The 27,326-nt window shown below is 37.6% G+C and overlaps 1 protein-coding gene across 3 annotated transcripts in view; it reads left to right on the forward strand.

The window, feature by feature from the left end:
- Rictor (RPTOR independent companion of MTOR complex 2) overlaps positions 1-27,326 on the forward strand; it is a 132,022-nt gene that overhangs the window by 53,810 nt on the left and 50,886 nt on the right. For 2 of the 3 annotated variants that reach the window (XM_045132084.1, XM_045132087.1), the window contains exons 6-11: positions 5,819-5,882; positions 13,109-13,235; positions 16,995-17,164; positions 20,062-20,129; positions 22,166-22,233; positions 26,547-26,629. In XM_045132084.1, the coding sequence (XP_044988019.1) occupies positions 5,819-5,882; positions 13,109-13,235; positions 16,995-17,164; positions 20,062-20,129; positions 22,166-22,233; positions 26,547-26,629 (580 nt within the window). The remainder of the gene's footprint in view (positions 1-5,818; positions 5,883-13,108; positions 13,236-16,994; positions 17,165-20,061; positions 20,130-22,165; positions 22,234-26,546; positions 26,630-27,326) is intronic. The other variant, XM_045132088.1, reaches the window with a different exon arrangement.

The raw sequence follows: 27,326 nt of genomic DNA on the forward strand, positions 1-27,326 counted from the left end.
ACTGTTTTATTTTGTTTTGTTTTTGAGACAGGATCTTATTAAATACTCCAGCCTGGCTTCAAACTTGGAATTCTCCTGCCTCAGCCACCTGTGTGCTTGGGTTACAGGCATGTACTACCTACCACACCTGACTTAGATTATGTAAAGTAATGGTATTGATGGTTAATGCCATTTTTTAAATCATTATTTCTAGTCACTGATATGCAGAAAAATAGAGGTTGTAGTGACCTAGTTATTTAGGAAGCTTGCTTACATTTACTTCATATTCTACTTGTTTATAGATTTTTCTGGGTTTCTTTTGTATACAGCATTACTTACAGATGGTGTCTTTCACTTTTGTTCTATCTTGACTTCCACATAACATGAGAGGGTTGAACTGAGCTGGACAGGTGCTCGTCTTCTCAGTGGAAGATACTATTTCACCCTTTGCTTATACCTTCTAGAGGCTTTTTGTTTTGTTTTTGTTCTTCCAGGTAGGGTCTTGCTTTAGCCCAGGCTGACCTGGAATTCACTGTGGTCTCAGGGTGGCCTCAAACTCACGGTAATCTTCCTACCTCTGCCTCTTGAATGCTGGGACTAAAGGCATGTGCCACCACACCAGGCTTCAATAGGGTTTTAATAAACTTTCTTTGCATTTCTAGCATTTATTTATTTATTTTATTTATTTATTTAAGACACAGAGAGAATATGAATGAATGGATGTGCCAGGGCCCCTAGCTCTTGCAAATGAACTCCAGATGCATGCATCACCATTTGCATCTGTCTTACGTGGGTACTGGGTAATTGAACCTGGGTCCTTAGGTTTCATAGGCAAGCGCTTTAACCATTAAGTCATTTCTTCAGCACCTGTGTTCATAAAAGGCATTGGCCTTCCACTCCTATTCCATTACTATCTTTATTGTGTCAGGGGTATGTGCTATAAATAACTAGAACAGTGTTGTCCTTTTAATTCTCTGAAAGAATTTATGGAAACTCTGTTAATATTTTTCCTGTCATAATTAGGATAAACCAGTGAAACTTATTCTGTTGAGCTTCCTTTTTTCAGGAAGTTTTCTGTACCTATAGATCCATTTTCTTTATAGATCCAGTACTGTACTAGATGTTTGGTTTTTTTTTTTTATAGCACTTTATGTATTTTGAAATTTCACTGTTATGTTTAGAATTGCTTTAGCTTCATTTTGGTCTGATGCTTTCATAATTCTATAGTGGTCCGCTTTGTTCCTGGTAGCGCCTCCTAATGAATTAACATCCCAGAGCATAAGCACCTTTCTTCTGCTTAGGGCTTGCAAGGTGGTAATTCTCTCATCGGCTTACTATGTTGTTACCACATTGAAGCTTATCCCCTGTAAACACAGATCTGTCACTTTCAATAATATTTCCATCTTCTAGTTGAAGTATTTATGTCTCATCAGTTATATTGATACTATACCAGTTTATAAGACTAATAGAACTACTTATGTGTATCATGTCTAACATGTTAAGATTATTACCTTATTCCTTGTAGTGCATTTGTTACTTACATTCCCCTGTCTCCTTCCCTCAACAGGCTTTTATGTAGCCCCAGGCTGACCTCAAATTCATGATTCTCTGCCTTTATTTTTTTTTAATTTTTTAATTCTTTTGGTTTTTTGAGGTAGGGTCTCACTCTAGCCCAGGCTGACCTGGAATTCACTATGGAGTCTTAGGGTGGCCTCAAACTCACGGCAATCCTTCTACCTCTGCCTCCCGAGTACTGGGATTAAAGGCGTGTGCCAACATGCCCTGCTTGCCTTTGTTTTCTAACTGCTGAGATTACAAAAATGCCTGGCTGTTTTTTTATTTAATAAGTGGGATGCCCCTTCTTCTGGTAGTGTGTTTGTTGTGTAGCCTTTTCTTCTTTAGTGTTTGAGAGATTTTCAGACGTGTCCAGCCTGCATCTGCAGGCCGCATGTCTCCCGCCATAGCTATGCATGGAGCTCAACACATTTGTACATGGTGGCATTATGTCTTCTCACAGTGTCAAAAGCTTGGGCATCCCTGCCTTATATTTTGTTTATATGTTACAGTCTGCTATTTTTATGGCTGTCAGAACAATGTAGTAAGCTGATTATGGTTATGTCTTCTGTGTGTTTTTTATCATTACAATATAATATCAAGATGTAACAAGATCACCAACTCATTGTTTCAAATGGCACCTACACTTACCTATGTTCCTTACCTGGTTCTACAGGTTTTCATTGTATATCACTTTTATTTGATGGGTCTCTTGCCTTTGTGGGTTTTTTTTGTTTTTGTTTTTGTTTTGTATTACAGGTCTACTGGAAGAGTATTTTTTCTTGTTTCTTGTAAATACATCTGTTTTGTCTTCATATTTGAAGATTTGATGGTTTATTGTAGTTATTTTTCAATGCTTGTCAGCTATTGTTGGGATTTCTTTTAATTTTTTTTTTTTTTTTTTGCTATCAAACAACAAAGTTTATTGTTAATGCTTTGCATCTGATGCCTCTTTGTACCCCGCCACGTACTTGAGGGGTTTTTATTTGATGTATTCTGTCTGTACTCCAGATTAATCTTTTGTTTTGTTTCATTTTGTTTTTGAGGTAGGGTCTTACTCTTATTCCAAGCTGACCTGGAATTCAGTCCGTAGTCTCAGGGTGGCCTTGAACTCATGGCGATCCTCCTACCTGTACCTCCCAAGTGGTGGGATTAAAGGCATGTGCTGCCACACCTGGGTAGAATTAATCTTTTTTTTTAAACAAAAATATTTGTTCACTTGCAAGCAGACACACACACACACTCTCTCTCTCTCACAAACACACACACACACACACACACACACACACACACACACACACAGAGAGAGAGAGAGAGAGAGAAGGGGGGAGGGAGAGAGGCGGAGGGAGGGAGAGAAAATGCTCCAGGGCCTCTAACCAGTGCAAAGGAACTCCAGACACATGTGTCGCCTTGTACATCTGGTTTATGTGGGTTCTGGGGAATTGGATCTGGTTTCTCTCCAGCCCCTCTGGTTTAATCTTAATATCCTGAAGTTTATGACATTGTCATTGTATTTTTCAAACTTCTCAGTAATTTTTGCTCATATTTATGTGACAAGGTCCACTTTTAATTAGTTTTATCCCAGTGTATCTGCTTGTAAATCAGTCTCTAAAAGTTTTTGTTTGATATCTTGTGATCTCTTTTGCTTTTTTTTTTTGTTTTGTTTTGTTTTGTTTTTGTTTTTGTTTTTTGAGGTAGGGTCTCACTTAGTTCAGGCTGACCTAGAATAATTCACTATGTAGTCTCAGGGTGGCCTCGAACTCATGGTGATCCACTTACCTCTGCCTCCTGAGTGCTGGGTTTAAAGGTGTGCACGTACCACACCTGGCTTCTTTTACTTTTTAAAAAATATTTATTATTTATTTATTTATTTTGAGAGAGAAAGAAAGAGGGAAAGAGGCAGATATTGAGAGAGAATGGGCGCACCAGGGCCTCTAGCCAATGCAGATGAATTCCAGACATATGCATCACCTCGTGCATCTGGCTTACTTGGGTACTGGGGAATCAAACCTGGGTCTTTAGGCTTCATACGCAAATGCCTTAACCACTAAGCCATCTCTCCAACCATCTTTTACTTTTTAAAATTTTTATGTCTCTGCTTCTCCATCTTTGTTTTCTTTTTTATTTTTATTTAAAATTTTTTTGTTTATTTTTTTATTTATTTGAGAGTGACAGAGAAAGAGGTAGATAAAGAGAGAAAGAGAATGGGCATACCAGGGCCTCCAGCCACTGTAAATGAACTCCAAGGTAGTGCCACCTTGTGCATCTGGCTTAGGTGGGTCCTGGAGAATTGAGCCTTGATCTGGGGTCGTTAGGCTTCACAGGCAAGCGCTCGACTGCTAAGCCATCGCTCCAGCGTTTCATCTTTGTATTTTCTTAAACCTACATTATTATTTGTAATTTGTGTATGTAGAGATGTTGAGTGTTCTTCCTTGGACAGTGTCCTCCTTTTTTGTTGCTGTTTATTGAGACAGATTCTTACAGGCCTGGCATTAGCCAATATAAAGGATCCCTGGTCAGCAAGCTTTAGGGATCCATACCCAGCCTCAGGCGTTTTCTATGTCCATCTCCTCATTGCTAGGATTTACAAGTGTGCCACCATGCCTGACCTTTTTTACATGGGATTTATGCACTGTCAGCAGTCCCCAGCTTCCAAGGCAAGCCCTTTAGAGACTGAGCTAGTTCCCCACCTGAAACACAGTTATTTTTGAAGTCTCCTCTGGCAGTATCAATATGTGAATCACCTGTTTTCTGTTTCTGTTGTCATTTAATTTTGATTTAGGATTCTTGGTACCTGTGGTGTGTTGTTGTAAATCCTGCTCATAACCCCTAATTACATGTGAACATTGGTATTTAAAACTGTTAGGAGGCAGCTGCTTGGTATCCCAAAACTTCACCTCAGCCAGCCCTGAGCTCTGTCTCTTTGTTACAGTGTTGTATATGTACTGGTGTCTCTGATCTCTTCCTGTGCTTTTCACAGTATGTTTTTGCTCCCTCTCCCCCTTTGGAGATGAGTCCTGCTTTTGCACAATATAGACTATGGCAAGTATGTTGATGAGAGCGTTGCATACAGATTTTCCGCTCACATTCCAGTCCTTTCTTTTTGGAACTTAGACCCTTAACTCCCAACTAGTTTGGCTGTTGAATTTAAATCTATTTCCAGGCCAGGCTTAGGATTCTAAAGTTGGGGATTGACAAATGACCCCAGCAAGTAAAACAGATTGAATACAAGTGACACTCCTTATGCTTCTCTTTTCAGGGCTGTTCTCTATTGCCCTTTGAATAGTAGTTTCCTAAGGTCATTTTTTTCAACCTCTATAGTTGTTTTTTGGCACAACTATTAGTTTGATCTAAGACTCTGAAATATCAAAAAATGTAATTGTATGTCCAGTTTTTAAGTTTTTTGCTTTTTGTTTCATTGACACTCAAAATGTGGAGCAAGCACTTTACATAACCCCATTTATTTTTTAATAGAATTGCCTGAGAATAATGATGTTTTGACAAAGTGTTTTTGAATAGTAAACTATCTACCTGTAAAATGTGGGTTAAAATACTTAACTGCAGAAACATAAACTTTTGTTTTGTTCTTTTAAGGTAGAGTCTTATTCTATTGCAGGCTGACCTGGAATTCACTATGTAGTCTCAGGATGGCCTCGAACTCACAGCAATCCTCCTACCTCTGCTTCCCAAGTGCTGGGATTAAAGGCGTGCATCATCACGCCCAGCAGAAACATAAACTTTATAAAAGCAGTTTTGCTGCCACATAAAACAGAGACTATGGAAACGTCAGCTAAGAGATATTTATCAAACATAGCTTATTGAAGAGAAAACAAAACTCAAGTTACATTTGGTAAGGGAATTCTTGTGTAAGAGAGTTATGACATATAACATTTAAAGTTTGATTAAAATCACAAACTAAAATAAGCTTGAAATGTTTTCATATATAATTTGTATGAAATGATTTAAATTTCTATCAGCCGGGGAAAGTTTTTCACCATATTCTCTTATACTTTATAGGTGTATATAGATATTAATTGTTTTCATCCATATATTACTGTTTTCTTGAGGTGTGAAATTCATTTTTATTTTTCATTTTTTGGTAACAAGCATTTATCCCTATGTAATACGGGTTAACTAAATACTTGTGCGTACTGGAAACACATGTATTAAAGTTTTATTTATTCTCTTAAAAGTTTTGATATGTTATATTGGCTTAAGAAGATGAGTCTGTAAGTCATATTATCTAAAACGTTGTTCAGTGATTAATATTTTGTGTGTTATTTAGGTGCATTGACATACAGCAGAGCAACGAGGTAGAGAGGACTCAAGCACTTCGATTAGTCAGAAAGGTATGCACAATGTGTGAGACTGTAAAGGAAAATAAATGTATGCTTTCCATGTTAAACATCTAGAGTTTTAGATTAGATTACTGAGAGATCTCTTTATTAAAATTAAAAAAATAAATTATCTTTTTGAATTTGGTCAATTTACTTTGAGATGAGCATAAATAATCTATGTGATTGGGGGATAGCTAGGATGATATTTCTGTACAGTGTTCATTATAGCTAGGCATGGTGGCACATGCCTTTAATGCCAGTCCTCAGGAGGCAGAGGAGTAAAGATCCCCATGAGTTCTAGGCCAGCCTGGGACTAGAGTGAGTTCCAGGTCAGCCTTGGTTAGAGCGAGACCCTGTCTAGAAAACAAAACAAAAAGTTCAAAAAGTTCATTGTAAAGAGTACTTCTTCATAGAAATGTAATTACCGATTTGTTACTGTAAAAAGGACTCCTTGCTCACCATTGTATGCTTATATAAAGCTAATACTGTAAAATAGTTGTCACAAATAATTCAAAGCCTTAAAGATGAGTTTGGATACGACCCACAGACAGTTGTGATATGGAGAGCACCACACTTTAAGTTCCTGAGCAGACTGTATTACAGATACTCCATAGTGCTTCTCTTAAGAGGCTGTCAAAGAATATATTTGTTTTATTGCTGTTGTTTAATGTGATGTCCTAATCGTCAATCAAGAATGTGAACTGAGTAAATTTGGTTGGGGCACAGCTAAAGACAAGTGACATAAGTCTCCTAAACATTCATGAGAATCATAAAGTGTATGTTTATTATTGCTGTGAAAGTTGAGCTGTCCTTAATTTGCTGTGTAATCCAGGCTGGCCTTGGACTTTCAGTGTTCCTGTCTCAGCCTCCTTTATGCTAGGATTAATCAAATATTAATGGAAAAATCATCTTAAAAGAAGTTGGAAATTCTAATGAGGGATTTTAAAGATAGGTTTAGAAACTTCCATTGTAAGTAAATTGTTACATCCGCACTGTAACTTGACATTTCATATTCAGATTTGAAAATGAAGTATGCTTTCTGTTTGTTTATAAATCCCTCCTAATTCTTAGCATAAGAAAATATAATTTTATGTCTGCAGAATTTAGGACAACTTTGTAGATTTTTGTATGTTACTTCACAAATTAACATAAACTAAAATATATTAACTTATACTAAAAATAATAAACCTTAAAATTTTAATAAAAACAACTAAATTTTCCAAAAATGAAAATTAGTGAGATGAGTGCCATTGTCTTACAGATTTGCTAATCTCTGTACTGCATGCCTTGACAGAAGAAAGTGAGGGCATTGCATGTGCTGCCGCGTTGTCTCTTGTGCTGCCGCATCTGGGGAGCCTCAGAGCCTCAGGATATACTGAGGGAACAGAAGTGAAAGACAGAGAGTATCTTTTGTGGTTAACAGAAGAATTGTAGTCCTGAAGAACCTCAAAAATTACTCTAAGGCCCTTTGGATTTTCTGGCATATCTTTTAGGATCGTTACCAAGGAAGTAGCTTGTAGCTTTCAAAGAAACGACTTCAAATAGACTCAAACAATGAAATCCAGCTTCTTCCTGTTATTGAATAAAAATTTCATTTCAATTTTTTTAACAAGGTCTCAAGCCCAGGCTGACCTTGGACTCTTAGTGTCTCTGCCTTCTGAGTGCAAGCCACCCACACCCAGCTTGTACAAGTTAAAATTTAACTTATAAAGTAGTTGAGTAAAAGTGGACTCTTAGAAACAATTTAATAGCACCATAACAGAATACCATTTAGTTTTGTTGTCTTATGAAATACAAAATCATTTGAGTCAGGTATATGTGAATCTAAGAGCCAGAAAATTGCTTGTAATTGGTAGTAAACATAGGCTTAAAAGAGAAGTTGGTAGTGGACATAGGCTGAGAGGAGGGATTTTCTGTAGGGCTTCTCTTGATTTAGCTTGAAGATTTAAAAAGTCAAATGTGATACAAACTGTAATTTTTTTTTCAGTCCTTTTAGCATCTGAAGTATACATCAGCATCACAGCTAATGAAATAGCAAAATTCAGTTTCATTATTTATTTCTTTGAGAGAGAGAATGGGAGTGCCAGGGCCTCCAGCCACTGCAAATGAACCCCAGACGTGTGCGCCACTATGTGAATCTGGTTTTTGTAGGTCCTGAGAAATTGAACCTGGGTCCTTTGGCTTTGTAGGCAAGTGCCTTAACCATTAAGCCAATTCATCCAGCCCCCAAATTCAAATTTTAATATTAAAATTTCATTTTTGTACATATTCCAAAAAGTTTTAAATACTTGTAGAAAATATTAAAGAAAAAGCAAAAATTTAATTTTGCTTTAGGATAACTTTTGTTACTTTTCCTTTTTTAAACCTATCTCATTCATTTGTAAGGTTCTATTTGGTTTTAGTTTTGGTTTTTCCCCTTTTGTGCCTCTCTAGCTTGTTTTTTCTTCTCCTTTTGCTTCCAGGAAATCCTTTATCCTTTTTGGTTTTGCCTCAGTCCTGTTCTGTATAATTTTCCCTCTGGTTTGCTGTTCTCATTAAATTCTACTTACCACCAAACTAACTTAAGCTATCATTATTTTCATATGTAAATGTCTGTTCATATGATAGATATTAATACTGTCGGTTCTTTTAAGAAGCTGTAAGGATTTCATTTGGTGGAATTGCATGTCCTTAATACACACTCCACAAGATAGGGAGGGGCAAAGCCAGACCAAGAGCCTGTTGTTGCGCATCTGCAAACCTGCACCGGCCAGTGAATGCCAGGCACAGCCTGCCTCCATGGCATTCATCTGTCTGATGTTAGCCCACCCACTGTCTTGCTCACATGGGCAGAGCCCAGCACTACACTCTCAGCCTTCTTCCTGCTTGTGTTTCCACCATCCCTTTGTTGTCAGCCACACAGACTCCTTCCCTTGTCTCCACTTGTATTTTACAGATGTCTGTCCTGTGTCAGAAATAAGTGCTCATACATTTCTTACTTTGTTTTGACTTTTATAAATTTTTGAAACTTAAAAAAATTATTTTACTTATTTGAGAGAAAAAGAGGCAGATAGAGAGAAGGCCCATTACAAATGGGCTCCAGACACATGTACCATCCTGTGCATCCAGCCTATGTGGGTCCTAGGGAATCAAACTTGAGTCCTCAGGCTTCACAGGCAAGTGCGTCAACTGCTAAGCCATCTCTCCAGCCCTTAACTTTAAAAAAAATATATTTTATTTTTATTTGTTTATTTAAGAGAGGGAAAGAAACAGAGTGCGTGTGTGTGTGTGTGTCTGTGTGTGTGTGTGTGTGTGTGTGTGTCTGTGTGGGGGGGGAGGGAAGAGAGAGAGAGAGAGAGAATGGATGCTCCAGGGCTTCCAGCCACTGCAAACGAACTCCAGATGTATGGCTGCCACCTCATGCATCTGGCTTACCTGGGTACTGGCGAATCGAATTGAGGTTCTTTGGCTTTGCAGGCAAGTGCCTTAACTGCTAAACCATCTCTCCAGACCATTAACTTTTGTTTTTTTTTTTTAAGCAACGTCTCGCTGTTAGCCCAGCATGACTTAGTACTCTAGCCCAGGCTAGCCTCAAACTTACTGAAATCCTAACTTAGCTTCCTGAGTGCTAGGATTAAAGGTATGAGCCACTATACCCAACAGTTTTATGGCTTTTCCTTGAGTACTTATAGATTTATGAGGAAAACATTCTGATTTACACTGAGTTTTAGAGTTTGCATATATTTCCTAGAAGAATAGAAACTGATTTATTTGTAAACATTTTTAATTTTTTCATTTGTCCCAGCTGTTGGATTTAAAAGTATATGTTTAATAGACATGGGAGATTTGTAGAATAAATTTTTTTGTAATTAAAATTATACAAACTATTTGGTTATGTCTGTCTTCATTTTACAAATTTGCTAACTGAGGCAAAAAGGATTTATTTGCCAAAAATAACTGATTTCATTAATTAATAGCATATCTAACTCTTGAAGCCAAATTATCTGGCTTTTTTAGCCAACTCATTTTAGAGTTTATTATGTGAAGGCTAGGGAGATAGCCTAGTGGGTAAAGTACTTGCTGTATGAGCATGAAGACCTAGGTTCATATGCCCAGTGCTCACATAAAATGCTAAGCATCATTCATGCCTGTAATCCCCATACTGGGGAGGCAGAGGCAGAATCTTTGAAGTTTACTGGGTATCCACTGTAGCTAGATCCTGAGCTCCAAGTAGAGCATAGATGCTGTCTCATAGAATATAGTGGAGAATGACTGAGAAAGACTTCCCATGTCAATCTCTTCCCTCCTCATCCATGTGTACATGCACCCACACATGTGAAAACACATACACATGTCACATGAACTTTGTTCCTTGGACAGTTTCTTATCATTACCTTATAAGCATACTAATAAAATGGTAAATATTAAAATATAAGTTAATATAAGAGACCATTTTCCTCTTCTTCATCCACTTCTCTCTCCTGTCTCTTAAAAAAAAATTTTTTTTTTAACTTTTTTAAAAAAATTTTTTATTTGTTTATTTGAGAGAGACAGACACAGAGAGAAAGACAGATAGAGGGAGAGAGAGAGAATAGGCGCGCCAGGGCTTCCAGCCTCTGCAAATGAACTCCAGACGCATGCGCCCCCTTGTGCATTTGGCTAACGTGGGACCTGGAGAACCAAGCCTTGAACCGGGGTCCTTAGGCTTCACAGGCAAGCACTTAACCACTAAGCCATCTCTCCAGCCCTAAAAAAATTTTTTTGTAAGTTATTTGCAAGCAGAGAGAAATAGACAGAGAGAATGGGCGTGCCAGGGCCTCTAGCTGCAGCAAATGAACTCCAGATGCATGTTCCAGTTTGTGCACTGGCTTTATGTGAGCACTGAGGGATTGAGCCACGGTCATTAGGCTTTGAAGGCAAGCTTCTTAACTGCTTGCTGTGTCATCTCTCCAGGTTCCTTTGCCTTTTTAAAAAATATTTTTTTTTATTTATTTGAGAGAGAGGAGCAGATAGAGAAAATAAGTGTGCCAGGGCCTCCAGATGCTGCAAATGAACTCCAGACTCATGTGTCACCTTGTGAACCTGGCTCATGTGGGTCCTGGGGAATCAAACCTTGGTTCTTAGGCTTTGCAGGCAAACACCTTAACTGCTAAACCATCTCTCCAGGCCCCCCCCCCCCCGTCTTAATGTATTATTCATTTATTTATTTATTTATTTATTTATTTATTTATTTATTTATTTATTTATTTATTTGAGAGAGAGAGAGAAAGAGGTAGATAGAGAATGGGCATGCCAGGGCCTCTAGCCAGTGCAAACCAACTCCAGACACATGTGCCGTCTTGTGCATGTGGCTTACATGGGTCCTGGGCAGACGCTTTAACTGCTGAGCCATTTCCTCAGCCCTCCCCCCCCAATTCTCTTTTTGATTAATGCAAAGTATTGGTTTATAAAAGGTGTTAAACTTTTTTTTTTTTTTTACTTTCTACAGTAATTAAAATTAATTTATTTCATGGTTGTGAAATTCTGTAATTTCTATTGAACTTTGTGGCAATAGTTAATGCTGCTTAAATGACATAACCATCCACAGTGATGGTAACCAATATCTTATATCCTCTGTTGCAGCAGAAACTTTTATGTTACTTAAAGGTTTACACCATTAACATCTAGGACAGATTAATTTTCTCTCTGTTGAAATTCTTTATCTTTTCTATTGAAAGATACCTTTTAACTGTTGTTAGTATTACAGTTAACATTATTGCCACTTAAATCTTTAATGTGAGATTTATTCAGAGTTTTGTCACTAGATCCATACTATTTCCTTCAATTTTCTTTTCGGGAGGGGGAGGGTGGGGTTTCAAGATAGGGTCTCACTCTAGCCCAGGCTGACCTGGAATTCACTATGTAGTCCCAGGCTGGCCTCTAACTCATAGCGATCCTCCTGTCTCTGCCTTCCGATTCCTGGGATTAAAGGCCTTGCCACTACACCCCACTTTCCTTCTGAATTTTTGAAATAGTAAGTGAAGATGGTGAATTATTCAGTCTACCTTCTGGCATAGCAACAAGTTAGTGATGGAAGATAAAGTAGATATTAAGAGATTATTAGGCATCTGTTGTAGCAAAGAGGGTCAAATGAATTTGAACAAGGAGAGACTGGTAAAGCTGTTCATGAGGACTAGGGAATAGTTCAGTGGGTAAAGTGTCTGCCTCCTGAGCATGAAGACCTGAGTTCAATCCCAGGACCCATGTTAAAAAAAAAAAAAAAATAAAAGATTGCTGGCTGTGGTAGTATTGTATCTCTAATTCTAGCAGTGAGAGGCTGGAAAAGGGATACTGAATCCCTGTAGATTGCTGGTCAGCTAATCTAGCCTAATTCCAATAAGAACCTGTCTTAAAAAGAGGTGGATGAGCCGGGTGTAGTGGCTCATGCCTTTAATACCAGCACTTGGGAGGATCACGGAGAGTTCAAGGCTACCCTGAGGCTACATAGTGAATTCCAGGTCAGCCTGAGCTAGAGTGAGACCCTACCTCGGAAAAAAAAGAGGGGGGGTGGAGGCGGGATGGAGAGTGGGTAGGAGTATCTTGAGGCACATTCTCCCCCTACCACCTAGTATCCCACAGGGACGGACTGAGGCCTTCATGACCCTACTGAGGAGGACCCCCAGGGTAACGTAATAAATGATTATAACCTATTATATATAAAATAAATCAAATAAACAGTGAGGAAACAAGAGGTGGATGATGTTCCTAAGGTATAGCAACCAAGGTTGTCATCTAGCCCCTACATGCATCCGAACATAGGCATATGCATGTGCACACACACAGGCAGGCAGACAGACACAATGAGCTGCTCATGAACTAATCTACACTAATGTGGTGCTAATTGTATGTAATGTAAGAGGCAAGGATCTAATAGTATAGGGATATGTTGACTGCTATTCTCATTACTGGCTAGGTACGATAGCTGTGTAAGATAAAGTGACTATTCTAGAGTAACGGCATATTTAAAAACTTGTTGAACAATTTAGATTATAGTCTGAACTATTAGAAAAAATTAAAAACATTTCTCTCTAGTAATGGTATGTTGCTATTAGTCATAGTAATAGCAATCATTTGAAGTACCCACACAAGAAGAGTGTTAAAATTGGCACCCCAATGTTACAAGTATTCCATGATCTTTGTTACTCCTGTATGAACTAATTAAAGTAAAAGTATGCATTATGAAGTAAATAACTTATTTTTTTGATTGTTCTTTCTTACAGATGATCACTGTGAATGCTTCCTTGTTTCCTAGTTCTGTTGCCAACTCATTAATTGCAGTTGGAAATGATGGACTTCAAGAAAGAGACAGAATGGTTCGGGCATGCATTGCCATTATCTGTGAACTAGGTTAGAATCTTCTTCAAACAATAAAGTATTTTCTAAAGAATATGTAGTATTTCCTAATGTTTTTAAAACATAAATTCTCATTTTGGTGCAGAACTATGATAAACAGTGCTCATAGAGAAATTGAAGGCTTGCTGTTAAACAAATAATTTTAAGTTCACATAAAAATTGTATGAATCTTCAAGTTTTATTTATCATGAAACTTAATAGAGGAATTGTTTATAATTTAATAATTATAATAAAATCTAGAATCTGACAATCCAATCTTGCTCAGATTACATCTTTATGTGGGTTAAAAATAATAAATGGTTCACAATATACACTCATGCACATACACACATAGATTCTAATGCAAAAGGTTCAAGGACTTGAGTAAGAAAAACTGAGGGTAAAAACATGAATGCACAGTCATCTGATCATTGTGAGGGAAATGGATTTTGAATTACCGAAGAAGTTACACAAAGATTTCAGTAGCTGTAGAGTTTACTGTATAACAGAGATACATGGTTAAGAACATTATTGGGCTGATGGGATGGCTCAGTGAATAAGGCAGTTGCCATTCAAGGCTGAGCGCCCAATTTCCATCCTCTGACCCCATGTAAAATGCCAGCAGCCATGGTGGGCTTCTGTTATTCCAGTTCTCTGACAGTAAAATGGGAGGTGGACATAGGTCAGTTTTCCAGAAGCTCTGAAGGAGCACAGCACAAAGAATAGCAGAGAGAGAGATGTAGGAACAACACTGCCACAGATGAGATGGGACGGAGAGAATGGACCCAGAAGTTGTCCTTGGACCTCTACATATATGCCTGCACTCACACATAGGAACACATGTATTGATACACAAAAGTAAGTAAGTAAATACTGCTGCATTTCTTGTCAAAAAAGAAATTATGGAAGTTATTAAAATTTCACTACAAGCCAATGTATGGAATACTCAGGTTATGGTGTCGTCATAAAGTGCTGGTAAAACTCTGCTCATTGTAATGAATGGACAGTCTCATGTCAGAAATAAGAAGGAAACAAACTTAAATTCCACATTAACCAGGAAGAAAACAAAAATGAAATTAAAATTCCTTTTTTTTTTATTTTTTTTTATTTTGGTGTTTTGAGCTAGGGTTTCACTTTTGCCCAGGCTGACAGGGAATTCACTATGCAGTCTCAGGGTGGCCTTGATCTTGCAGCAGTCCTCCTACCTCTGGCCCCCAAGTGCTGGAATTAAAGGCGTGTGCCACCAGGCCCGCTTAAAAGTCTTAATTAGAGAACAACATTAGTTATTTAGCCTAAATTCTGTTAGTTGGAAGTAACAATGAAGTATACATTTAGATGTTTGTAAAACTCAAAGGTCAAAAAAATCATGATTAAAATAGGATGACAGTACAGTAAGAGTTTGTCAGTGATACGATTTATATAGCATGTATATTTGAAAACTCACTGAAAATAGGTTTTTAGGATTGGTAATTTATAACTACTCAAAAAGGAGGAAGCAGGATCAGTCAAAATCCATAGAAGTAGTGGAAAACACTGGTGAATTAATCATCTTCAGGAGATTAATTAGTGTAAGTTTTTGTAAGGAACAGGTAATTCTTTTGTATATACAAATAACTATGTAGATAATTACTAATTAGGTGGCTATGTACTATTTAGAATATTTATCTCAAGTCTGCATTTAGTATTGCCCTTAATAGTTGGTTTCCACAAACACTACATCTTAGCATTGTTGCAAACTTACAGACCTATTAATTGTAAGTTAAACTACTTAATGAATTATATATACTAGAAAATAGATAGTGCCATTATACACATAGAGGGTGGGAACCGAATCGAGTGATAAACAGAATTTAATTGTAGTCCTATGGGATAATGTTGAAAATCTGAATTTTGTAGCTATGTTTTATGCTTCAGCAGCAGTAACCAGAATAGGAAAAAACAAACAAACATACTATTTCCAAGAAGAAGGTAAAGCTATGCACTAGAAATATGTAAGAAGCACTAGAGGTGTATGTAGAGTCTGTTCAGGAAGTACTTTAGACTCCTGTGTCTTGCAGTCTGGATTCTCTAGAAAGCACGCCTGCTCTGAAGTAAGTGGAGCAGCAGTCATCTGTGCCATGGGGCCTCACTGGATGGTAGTCTGAGGTGACTTTTCTACTTGTCCGTACAGTGGGGGCGCACTGAAAAATAGTCCAAGGGAACTTTTCTAGTCATCTGTGCGGTGGGGACTCACTGGGAAACAGTGCAGAAGGACTTTGTAGTCAATTAAAGATAGTACCATTAGGTGGTTATTGATTACTTAGGTGTCATTGTTGTTCAAACTTCATTAAACTCTATTAAGATGTGTGCATTTTGATTGTATATAACTATACCTCATTTTAGAAAATGAAGAATATGAATTCCAAAACTGACTCACAAGAATAAACCCAGGAAAATGTATATAGAAAAGAGTAAGTGAAGGAGAAAAGAAAGTTGTTCCTTTAATATTAATTTATAGTTATTAATGTAGGTTAATTGAGATTAATATTAAAAAAAGAACCAAAAATTGTAAATCCTAGCATAAAATCTTTGGTAGATCATTAAGTATAGAAATCAGTCTTGGCATGGTAGCAAATGCCTGTAACTCGAGGTCTTGGAAACCAGCCTGTGAACATAGCAGACAACCCTTTCTCAAAAAACAGCTGGGCTGGGTTGGTGCACATTTTTAATCCCAGCACTTGGGAGGCTGAGGTAGGAGGATTGCTGTGAGTTCGAGACCAGTCTGAGACTACATAGTGCATTCGAGGTCTACCTGGGCTAGAGCCAGATGCTACCTCAAAAAGAAAAAAAAAAAAACTTGAAAAACATACTGGGATAATTATTTAAATATTTGTGAGGGAGAATTAAGAAACATCTTAATGAGGGCTGGAGAGATGGCTTAGTGGTTAAGGAGCATGCCTGCAAAACCTAAGGACACAGGTTCAATTCTCCAGGTCCCACGTAAGCCAGATGCACATGGTGGCACATGGATCTGGGGTTTGTTTGCAGTGCCTAGAGGCCCTGGCATGCCTAGTCTCTCCTTATCTCTCTCCTCTTTGTCTCTAATAAGTAAATAAAAATAAAATCTTAAAAGAAAAAGAAACACCTTAATGAAACTCAACTAAATGACAGATTGAAAACTGTAATTTATGTCAAGCCAGGCATGGTGATATATATCTACAATCTTAGCCCTCAGTAGGCAGAGGCAGGAGGATTGAATTTGAAGCCAACCTGGGCTTCATACCAAGTTTTAGGTCAACCTCAACTACATAACAAGGCTTTGCCTCCAAAACAAAACAAAAATAAATCAGCAATAACTCACAGTCATATGTATAAACATTTAAAGTACATTACTGATCTTTGGCATAAGAGAGAAGGGAGGTTCCCATCATAAAGTTATCAAACTGTGTGTGTGTGTGTGTATGTGTTTTCTTTATCAAAGTAAATGTACTGTATTATTTTAGGTTGAATCTAAAATAAACTGTATAAAAGATTTCAAGCAGATGAAGGACTAATGTTTTCACAGTTAAAAAATATCTGCAGTGGGTAGAGAAAAAATTGAGTAAAGTATGGGCAAGGATATGCAAAAACATTTTTTAAAACATGGTTTAGGGAAGCATATTCAATGACTCTTAACAGATATTTATGTTGTTAAATTAGAAAGTTTTCAGATCCAAAAGAAAATTAACTGAAAGGGCAGGTTTCAAATTCCTTATTATGTCAAATGTAATGTGTTAAGTTTTTATTTTATTTTAGCACTTCAGAATCCAGAGGTGGTGGCTCTTCGAGGCGGACTGAACACCATCCTGAAAAATGTGATTGATTGCCAATTAAGTCGAATAAACGAGGCTCTTATTACTACAATTTTGCACCTTCTTAATCATCCAAAAACCCGACAGTATGTACGAGCTGATGTAGAATTAGAGGTAAGAACTTCTAAAGTTGTTTTCTAATACAATTTTAATTTCATACTCTTAACACTTTGAAATTTTGAAGTAATAGATGTCACACAGTATTAACCATCTAGCCTATGTTAACTCAGACTGGTTTGTTCCTATTCTTTCTTTATAGTTATTTTAACTTGGAATGGGCTGAGAATACTGTTCTCCAGAATATATCATCAGTTTGCATAGTAGCTTACTTTTGTATTAGCCATAAAAAAATTTCTTAAACCAATTAAAGCATGAGTAAGGTTACATGAAGATATCTACCAGTTTTTATAAGTTTTTTTTTTTTTTTTAGCATTTTTTTGTTTAATTATTTGAGAGCAACAGACAGAGAAAGAGGCAGAGAGAGAAAGAGAATGGGCACACCAGGGCTTCCAGCCACTGCAGATGAATTCCAGATGTGTGCGCCGCCTTGTGCATCTGGCTAATGTGGGTCCTGGGAAATCAAGCCTCAAACCGTTGTCCTTAGGCTTCATAGGCAAGCGCTTAAACACTAAGCCATCTCTCCAGCCCAGAAGATATCTACCATTTAAGAACATTGTTTGTTTTTATTTGTGTGAGTGTGTAGTTTTCTAGATGTGTAGGATGTGTATGGAGACAATGCCAAGGCTCATGTGGAGGTCAGAGGTAACCTTTGTTCTGTTCTGCTATCTTTTTTGAGACAGGCTGTCTTATTGTTTTGCTGTTGTGCTGTTTGTTTGCCAAGGTAGTCAACACCTGAGTTGTTAGATTCTCCTGACTCTGCCTCCCACTGCCTTTGGTAGTTTGGGACCACAGGTGTGTGCCACATTGTGTCAGGCCTCATAGAATGCTAAGGAAGTGCTTGGACCAGCAGCCTTTGCAAGCACATGCCTTTAACTTCTGAGCCATCTCCCTGGCCCTTGTCTGCATGTGTAATCTTGTACATTTGCCTCACCCTGTGGGTCTGGCTTATGTGGGATCTGGAGAGTTGAATATGGGTCCTTAGGCTTCGCAGGCAAGTACCTTAACTACTAAGCCATCTCTCCAGCCCCAGTCTCGGCTTTTTATGTGGATGCTGGGGATTAAACTTGGGCCCTCATGCTTATGCACTCTCATCTGCTTGCTGTATTTCTAGTCCCCAGAAGCTAGCCAGTTCTGATTTTATTCGGACTTGCTCTTTTGTTTTCTTTTTCTTAAGGTACAGAGTCTTACTGTGTTGACAAAGCTCACCTCTCCTGTTGAGTTCCAATAGACTCCTGCCTCAGCTTGCCCTGTTGCAGGGCTACAGGCAGCACCAGTATGCCTGGCATTAGGACTATTGTTAGAAACATTTCAGATTATAAAATTGACATCAGACTATATTATTAGGTCATAAATATAAGCACAATGGTCTCTATATAATTAAATATAAGAATTCTTTAAGAATAAGCTAGTCTCATTGATATTTCACAGTATATTTAGCTTCAGTTTTTTATGTTTTTAATTTATTTATTTGAGAGTGGAAATGTCTATGCCAGGGCCTCTTTTTACTGCAGATGAACTCTAGACACATGTGTCACTTTGTATACCTGCCTTTGCGTGGGTACTGGGTAATGGAACCTGGGCTGTGAGGCTTTGCAAGCAAGTGTCTTTAACCACTGAGCAATCTGTAGCCTAACTTTAATTTTTAGTAAGTAGAATAGTATTAAAATCAGAGAGATGAGCTGGGCGTGGTGGCGCACGCCTTTAATCCCAGTACTCACGAGGCAGAGGTAGGAGGATCGCTGTGAGTTTGAGGCCACCCTGAGACTCCATAGCGAATTCCAGGTCAGCCTGGGCCAGAGTGAGACCCTACCTCAAAAAACCAAAAAAAAAAAACAAAACCAAAAAACCAAAATAATCATCATCATCATCATCACTGGAGAGATGACTATAATAAAAAGATAATAGCACAGAGTCTTTTTAAAAAATACTTTTCTTAATTTACCTGCAATCCAGATAAAAGACTTCAAAATAATGGCTGATTTATTTAGGAAGAGGAAAATCATAGGTGAAATAGTGAAGAATTTTACTAGAAATTATGACATAGAATGAATTAAGTGGAATTTTTTATACTTAAAAACATAATACTTAGAATTCAGAATTCTATGTACTTAAAATTTCAGTTTAGAGCTGGCGATATTGGTAGTAAGGGAGAAGAAAAGTCAATAAAAATAACCAAATAAAATACAGGAAAGGTAATAGAACAGCAAACAGAGTAAGTTGCAGCCTTTGCAGAGGAAAAATAAAATTGACAGGAATAAATGTCCAGAGAGGCATCATGTTTGTAGAGCTCCAAAGCCTCCAGAAATAGCAGACACATTCAGTGAGTTATAGGTGCACAGCACACCATGGTAAGACTACTGAAAACCATGACCACTAAGTCTTTCCAGCAGCCTGAGGGAGAAAGTGGGCCTGACTTTCAAAGGAGCATGTGTTGCAGCTGACTTCTCAACAGAGACAATGGAAACTAGCAGTCCTTTTGTGATATCTTTACACATGCTAAAAGAAAATAGCTGCTAATCTACCTGAAGAACATGTCTTTTTAATAACTTTACACTGTTCAAAGTTTTAAAATTTTAGTTTGAAGTCAGACTTGGTGGTGCACAGCTTTAATCCTAGCACTTGGGAGGCAGAGGTGGGAGGATTGCTGTGAGTTTGAGGCCAGCGTAGGACTACATAGTGAGTTCCAGGACAGCCTGAGCAAAAGTGAGACTCTGTTTTAAAAGAAACCAACCCCTCCCAAAACAAGTTCAGTTTGTACCCAATATTTTTGATGAGCTTGATGAAAAAAACTTTCAAACCCAGAGATATCAGCAGTGAAATTAATTTGGCTTGTTATAGAAAAAATGGTTTTTATAACTGTCTCTCCTTGTACTCTTTCTTTTTTTAATTAGCGAATTTTAGCACCCTATACTGATTTTCACTACAGACATAGTCCAGACACAGCTGAAGGACAGCTCAAGTAAGTATCATTTGTTCCTCCTGAATTGTGATACCTGTTCTTATTAATGTTAAAGCTGGTGTGTTTATGTGGTTGCACAAAGAGCCATAGAAGTGTAAGTAGTTGTCCTGTTTTGTAGAATTATATCTTTCCTTATTAATTATACTTTAAAAATTAAAAGAAAGTTTGGGGAAGTTTGAAGATCTTTTTTTTATAAATTACAGGCTATATTATAGACCTAGACTTTTACTTTTGTTTTTCTGTGGTAATTACTAGCATAATTACATTAAGAGACTAAAAAATTATGTAACGATTGAATGAAGAGCTGCCTTAACAAATTGCTTCAATAGAGGTATATGTGGAATCCTGAGAATAAGGATAACAGGGAAGTATATGGGAATTTAATCAGTTTTTTTTTAAAATAATGAGTCATCATAAGTTTGATAATCTTTTGGAGAGAAAATGCTTGTGTTCACTAGAAATTTAGAGCTAACTGTAGTTAAATGATTCATAGATCAAGTAACATAATTTCATGGGCTCAGGTAGTGGTTCAGTGGTTAAAGCACTTGTTTGCAAAGCCGGCTGGACTGGGCTTGGTTCCCGAGTAGCCACGCAAAGTGAAACGCACATAGTGGTGCATGTGTCTGCAATTTGTAGGGGCGGGAGCCTTGGTGCACCTGTATTCATTCATCACTCACTCACTTACTCTTACTCTTTTGCTTTCTGCATGTGTGTGCATGTGCTCTCTAATAAATAAAAATATTTTTTTAAGAAACATTCGCAGTGCTGGGCGTGGTGGCGCATGCCTTTAATCCCAGCACTCGGGAGGCAGAGGTAGGAGGATTGCCGTGAGTTCGAGGCCACCCTGAGACTCCATAGTGAATTCCACGTCAGCCTGGGCTAGAGTGAGAACCTACCTCGAAAACCAAAAAAAGAAAGAAAGAAAGAAAGAAAGATAGATTCACAGTGAATATTTTGCAAATGACAGTGTTAATATGTTCTGAGGTGTTATTTTTCCAATAGGAGTGTTGGATTACATATGTGTACACTTTGGTAGATAGTATGCATTGTTAAGATTCCACAGCAAATTTTAGAACTTTTTGTTGTTTTTTTACTTTTCTCTTGAATGAAAAGGAGTACTTTCATTATCTTTAAGCAGGTATGTTGCTGGGGATTCATCTCATTATTTAATAATTCAATGACAATAGATTATTGACCTTGTTTGATAGGCATAGAAGTTTGGGACAAGGCTTTTTTTTTTTTAATTTATTTATTTATTTATTTGAGAGCGACAGACACAGAGAGAAAGACAGATAGACGGAGAGAGAGAGAGAGAGAGAGAGAATGGGCGCGCCAGGACTTCCAGCCTCTGCAAACGAACTCCAGCCGCATGCGCCCCTTTGTGCATCTGGCTAATGTGGGGCCTGGAGAACCGAGCCTCGAACCGGGGTCCTTAGGCTTCACAGGCAAGCGCTTAACCGCTAAGCCATCTCTCCAGCCCGGGACAAAGCTTTTGAATTAGAAAGCAGATGTTAACAGAAATTTGGGTAGCACATTCTTTTGTTCCACATAATCTTGCAATGCAGTTGTTTATTAAGCAGAATGCTCTTTTCTAGTACTGATTCAGAGCCCACGTAAGGATGTTTTTCCGAAAGAACAGGGAACTGAATAGACAAGCAGGATTTGTAACTTATTTTTTAAATCATGTCAATTTTATTTTCTTTAATTTATTCACTTGTTTTTGTGGCAAGGGCTCACTATGCCCTGGCTAACCAAGAAACTGGTACATAGCTCAGGCCCGCCTCAAGTGTGAAACAGTCCTCCTGCCTCTGTCCCTTGACTGCTAGGGTTACAAGCTTATGCCAACACTCCGTATATTGTCAGTTTTAAATTGAGGTTAGTTTTATAGTTGGTAGTTGGCTTTGGAATAGATCTAGTCTTATTATTGATATCTTGTTTTGATTTCAAGTATAACTATTTAATATTAATGGTCTCTCTTCCCTACTCTCTTCGTTTTAACACTCCGTGCCTTCACTACCCTTCTTTCCACCCTGCAGGGAAGACAGAGAAGCACGGTTTCTAGCCAGTAAAATGGGAATCATTGCAACATTCCGCTCATGGGCAGGTAGGTCATTTTCATGTTGCTCTCTGGTATCCAAGAAGAAAGACATGGTTTTTCAAATGTTCAGTCATTGTGGCATCGAATTTAGAAGTTAGTGTAGCTTTACTTTTATACTGCTAGTAGAGCCTAAAGGATTTATATAAAATTATTAAACCATAGGAAAGAAAATTTGTAATACTAAGTAGTAGGATACGGCTAATGTTATATCCTGTTTGTGCATAGTTGTTAACTGTTAAGTAACTGCTAATGATTTTAGCAAGTTAAAATTTCTAAATCTAAATTAAAACTTCATAAATTAAGAAAATCTAAGAAAAATTTAGAAATTTAAGAAAAATTAATCATGAGTTAAACCCACCCTAAGAACCCCCCAGATAAAAGGCAAAACTCATGCCATATATATAATTAAAATTTATTCGTTAAAATAGTGTAGCAATGCCATAAATCTCCAGTAAGTTAGACATCTTTGTTATTTGCTTTGCCAGTGCTTTTAAAAGTAACATTACCACTAATTGTTATTTTCTGTTAATGATTACCTTCTTTCTTTTTGGTTTCATACAATAATTGAAGGAGAGCTGGAGCAATGGCTTAGTGGTGAAGGCATTTGCCTGTAAAGCCAAAGGACCCAGGTTTGATTCCTCATGACCCACATTAACCAGATGCACAAGGGGGTACATGTGTCTGGAGTTCGTTTGCAGTGGCTGGAAGCCCTGGCGTGCCCATTCTCTTTCTCTCTCTCCCTCCCCCTCTCTCTCTGTCAAATAAATAATTGAAGGGATAACATGGTAAAGGAGTGTTACAGCAAGAAGAAAAGGGAATTGTATTTAAACATTTCTGGGTACATTGGTAACACTACATTGCAGTTATCTCTTTAAAATAAGTATTTTGTTTATTTATTTGACAGAAAGAGGGGGGAGAGAGAGAGAGAATATGGGCACACCAGGGCCTCTAGCTACTGCAAACAAACTGCAGATGCTTGTTCCACCTTGTGCATCTGGCTTTATGTGGGTACTGGGGAGTTGAACCTGTTTCCTTGGGCTTCACAGGCAAGTGCCCTAACTGCTAAGTGATCTCTCCAACCCTGCAACTATCTTTCTCAAACGAATGTTGATCCCAGCCAAAGACTCAGTCGCAAACCAGTACAGTCCCAAGGATTTCCTCTCTATTCTTTTTCCTTCCTACCTCCCTCCCTCCCTCTCTCCTCCTTCTCTCTCTCTTCCCCTCCCTCCCTCCCTTTCTATGAATGAGAGAGAGAGAATGAATATGGGCACACCAGGACCTCCTGCCACTGCAAATGAACTCTGGACACATGGACTGCTTTGTGCACCTGGCTTTATGTGGGTACTGGGGAATCAAACCTGGGCTGGCAGACTTCACAAGCAAGTGCCTTTGGTACTGAGGCATTTCCTAGCCCTTCCTCTGTATTCTTGGTACCTTAGTGGAAAACCCTACATTACTGTTTGTTCTTTACCCTGCCCCTTCCTATTTCCCTTTTCTTCTTGCAAAGAATTATATAAGGACCTAACAGTCATATATTATTGTGTGTCTGGGTAGTGTAGTGTGTGTATGTATGCATATGTGTATGTATGTATGTATGTGTTTGTGCCCTGCAGTGCCATGTGTCTGTGTTGGTGGCTAGAGCAGAACATCAAGTGTCCTACTCTATCACTCTTCTGCCTGTCCAATCTTGAGCCAGTCTGTTACTGATTCTGGAGCTTGCTGTTTTTTTCCATGCCCAGACAATTTCCTGGTCTCTGGCTCCTTTGCTGAACTGGGGTTACAGGCACATGTGGCTATGGCCATCTGTTCATGTAGGTTCCAAGATTGAAACTTAGGTGGTTTCAGCCCCTCTCAGGCCCTCATGTTTGCACAGGAAGCACACTTAACTGTTGAGCCATCTCCTCAGCCTAACACACTCTTATAATATACTAATATTTTATATGTTGCTGTAACAAAATGACTAAGACAGGGTAATTTATTTGAAAATAAAGATTTACTTAGTTTATGATTCTGGAGGTTGAAAAGAACAAGAACATGGTAGCAAACCCACAGTGAGCCAGTATGCTAACCCGAAGGTCACATCCTCATCATATCCCAATTACCTCCCAAAGAATATCATCTTCAGTGAGTTTGGGGGATGAACTTTGTGACACATGATCATATAGGGTCATGTTGAAACTATAGCAGCTAGCCCCCTCACACTCTTTCAGCATAGAAACTATCTTTGCCCTTACTCCAGAGTTCAGTGTAACTTTGTTTCCAGTAGATGAACATTAGTTATCATCCCCTCACTTAGCTGTCGTTTGAACTGTGTCTGTGTTACCAAAACCCAAACAACCAGTACAGCTTAGCTGCTGCCTCCTCATTCTTCCAGTTCCGGGACTGTGCTTTTCTTGTACTCGGTCTTGAATTTTTGCCGGGCTTTCTTTATTGGTTTTAAAGTTCTTTCTACACTATGTTATCCAACGCCTTTATATACTATCTATCATTACAGATTTAGAAATTAGCAGTCTTCTAGCCTGTGATGAAGTAAGAAGAGAAAGAACAGCTTTAGAAGGGTATAGCTCTGAAAGTACTTTTCTAACAGAAATATTTTCCTAAACAGTGGTTAGACTATATGGCGCTATTTTGTGTGTTAAATAAACTTGCTTGTTTTTAATTGCAGTTCTATGGCATAGTATATTTTAAATTCTAAATGTTTGATGCACAGATGACTTCTTCAGCATAGATTTTTCATGAATGCAAGCAGCCTGTGAACCATGTTATTATGACACACTACAATCAGATATCAAAGTTTATGAAGTGTCATCTTGATGATTTAAGCAAGTAATTGTTTTAACTTAAATTATGAATTTAAGTCCAAAGATAAATTATATATATATACACACATGCACACATATATACCAGCTGAATATCCTTAGTATGAAATCCAACATGCTCCAGAATCTGAATTTTTTTAGGCATTGATAAGATAATTCTACACCTGATCTCATGTGACTGGTTTCAGTTAAAACACAGAACACTGAAAGTACTGAATTTAATCTCCAGGGCTTGCGTAAATGAATTTGTGGTAAGACTTGGGCCCTATCCCCAGGATACCTCATTACGTATATACAGATATTCTGATGTCTGAAAAAAGTCAAAATCTGAAATACTTCTGGTTCTATAACCTGTATGTGTTTAGCTAACAGTAATGGGGAACTTCAGAGTCCGATGTAACTTTTAACAAACATTTTTACTAATACCTTATTTTAAAACATTTCAAACACAGAAAAAAAATAAAATTTATATAGTGATTACCATTTATTGCTGCCGTGTAGATTTTACTGTTTCATCTTGTGTATCCATCTGCTCTCTGTGCTTTCACCATTTCAGCTAAGTTATTGTAAGGTATCTTGAAGATAGTCTTCACTCATAGATGAAGAGCATACACATAAGTAACTACTTAATACAGAATTCTGTTTGAGGTCCAGTTGCATGCTTCCTTGTCAGTATTTGGTGGTGTAGTCTTCAATACTAACCATCCTAGTAGGCATGTAATGGTATCTCGTGGATGTAATTTACATTTCTATGACAACTAATGACATCGGGCTCATAGTGCTTATTGGCTGTTTTACACATCTTTTGTGACATATGGTTTTGGTGTGTTCATAATTGCTTAACTCAGTTCTTTAACTTCAATTTTTTATCTATATTTAATCTATAAGTTCTTTTTCAAGTCTGTCATTCCCTCTCTCTCTCCCTCTCTCTCTCTCTCTCTCTCTCTCTCTCTCTCTCTCTCTCTCTCTTTTTTGGTTTTTCAAGGTAGGGTCTCACTCTAGCCCAGGCTGACCTGGAATTCACTATGGAGTCTCAGGATGGCCTTAAACTCACAGCAGTCCTCCTACCTCTGCCTCCTGAGTACTGGGATTAAAGGCGTGCGCCACCACGCCCAGGTTGTTACTCTCTTTTGTAAATTCAATGAATTTTAGAAGCAATACAGTTTTACACTTTATAGTAAGGAGTATTAAATAAGGAAACAGACTATTGTCTTACTCTGTCTTGTGTTCTTATGTCCAGATAAGCATTCAACAATTTAAAAATGGCTATTTGTCAGTTTCTAGATAAAAAAAGTAAAAACTGGAGAAATTTAAGTAAGGAAATTAGTAGTAATCTCATTAGAAAGGAAATTCTGAGGATATTGACATGTACTTTACTTACATAATATCAGTTATGATAACCAAATAGTCTAATTTAGTTTGAAAGAGTACAAAAATTTTGCAATATTACTTTTTAATTTTTAAAATTTAAGTTTGCTTTTAAATTTTTATTGCCCTTAGGTATTATTAATTTATGTAAACCTGGAAACTCTGGGATCCAATCTCTAATTGGAGTACTTTGTATACCAAATATGGAAATAAGGGTAGGTAAATGTTACCATGGTTCCTATTTTTAACAGTGAAGTAGTTGCTAAAATATTTTTCAGTTGAAATATTTTTCTTATTAGTTGATTTGTATCATGCAGCATTTTACAAATATTGACTGTTTTATAGTCTATGAATCATTTGCAATACTGCTATTAAGAAGGATGATTATCTTAAAGCTGAGGAGACGATGTAAATGTACTTATACTTTATTAAAACAGCTCAAACAAGGCAGGAAGGTATTCTTATCATAAAAAAAAAATAATAAGCACTGGGCTGGAGAGATGGCTTAGTATTTAAGGCACTTACCTGCGAATCCTGTGGACCCAGGTCAGTTCCCCAGTACCCACCTAAAGCCAGATGCACATGGTGGTGCATGCGTCTAAAAGTTCAATTGCAGAGCCTCTAGCCATCCCTTCATTATGTTTTTATACTGTGTTATTTTTATTTTGAAGATACTGGTTTTGACTAAAATTTTATATCGATTTAAAAATTTTATATCGATTTATTAGATTGTTCCCAAATCTTTAGCATATAGGGAATTTATATTAAACACTTAAAAACAAATTGAATTTGGAACCAATAATGTATTAAGTGATTCTTCCCTTTCCCCCTACGTGTTTTTGTTTTAGTGTTGTTCTCCCATTTTATTTCTTGTTTCTTTATGTAAACCAAACCTGTAGTTGAAAATATTAA

This window comes from Jaculus jaculus, chromosome 13 (assembly GCF_020740685.1).
Source record: "Jaculus jaculus isolate mJacJac1 chromosome 13, mJacJac1.mat.Y.cur, whole genome shotgun sequence".
NCBI classification, from domain to species: domain Eukaryota; kingdom Metazoa; phylum Chordata; class Mammalia; order Rodentia; family Dipodidae; genus Jaculus; species Jaculus jaculus.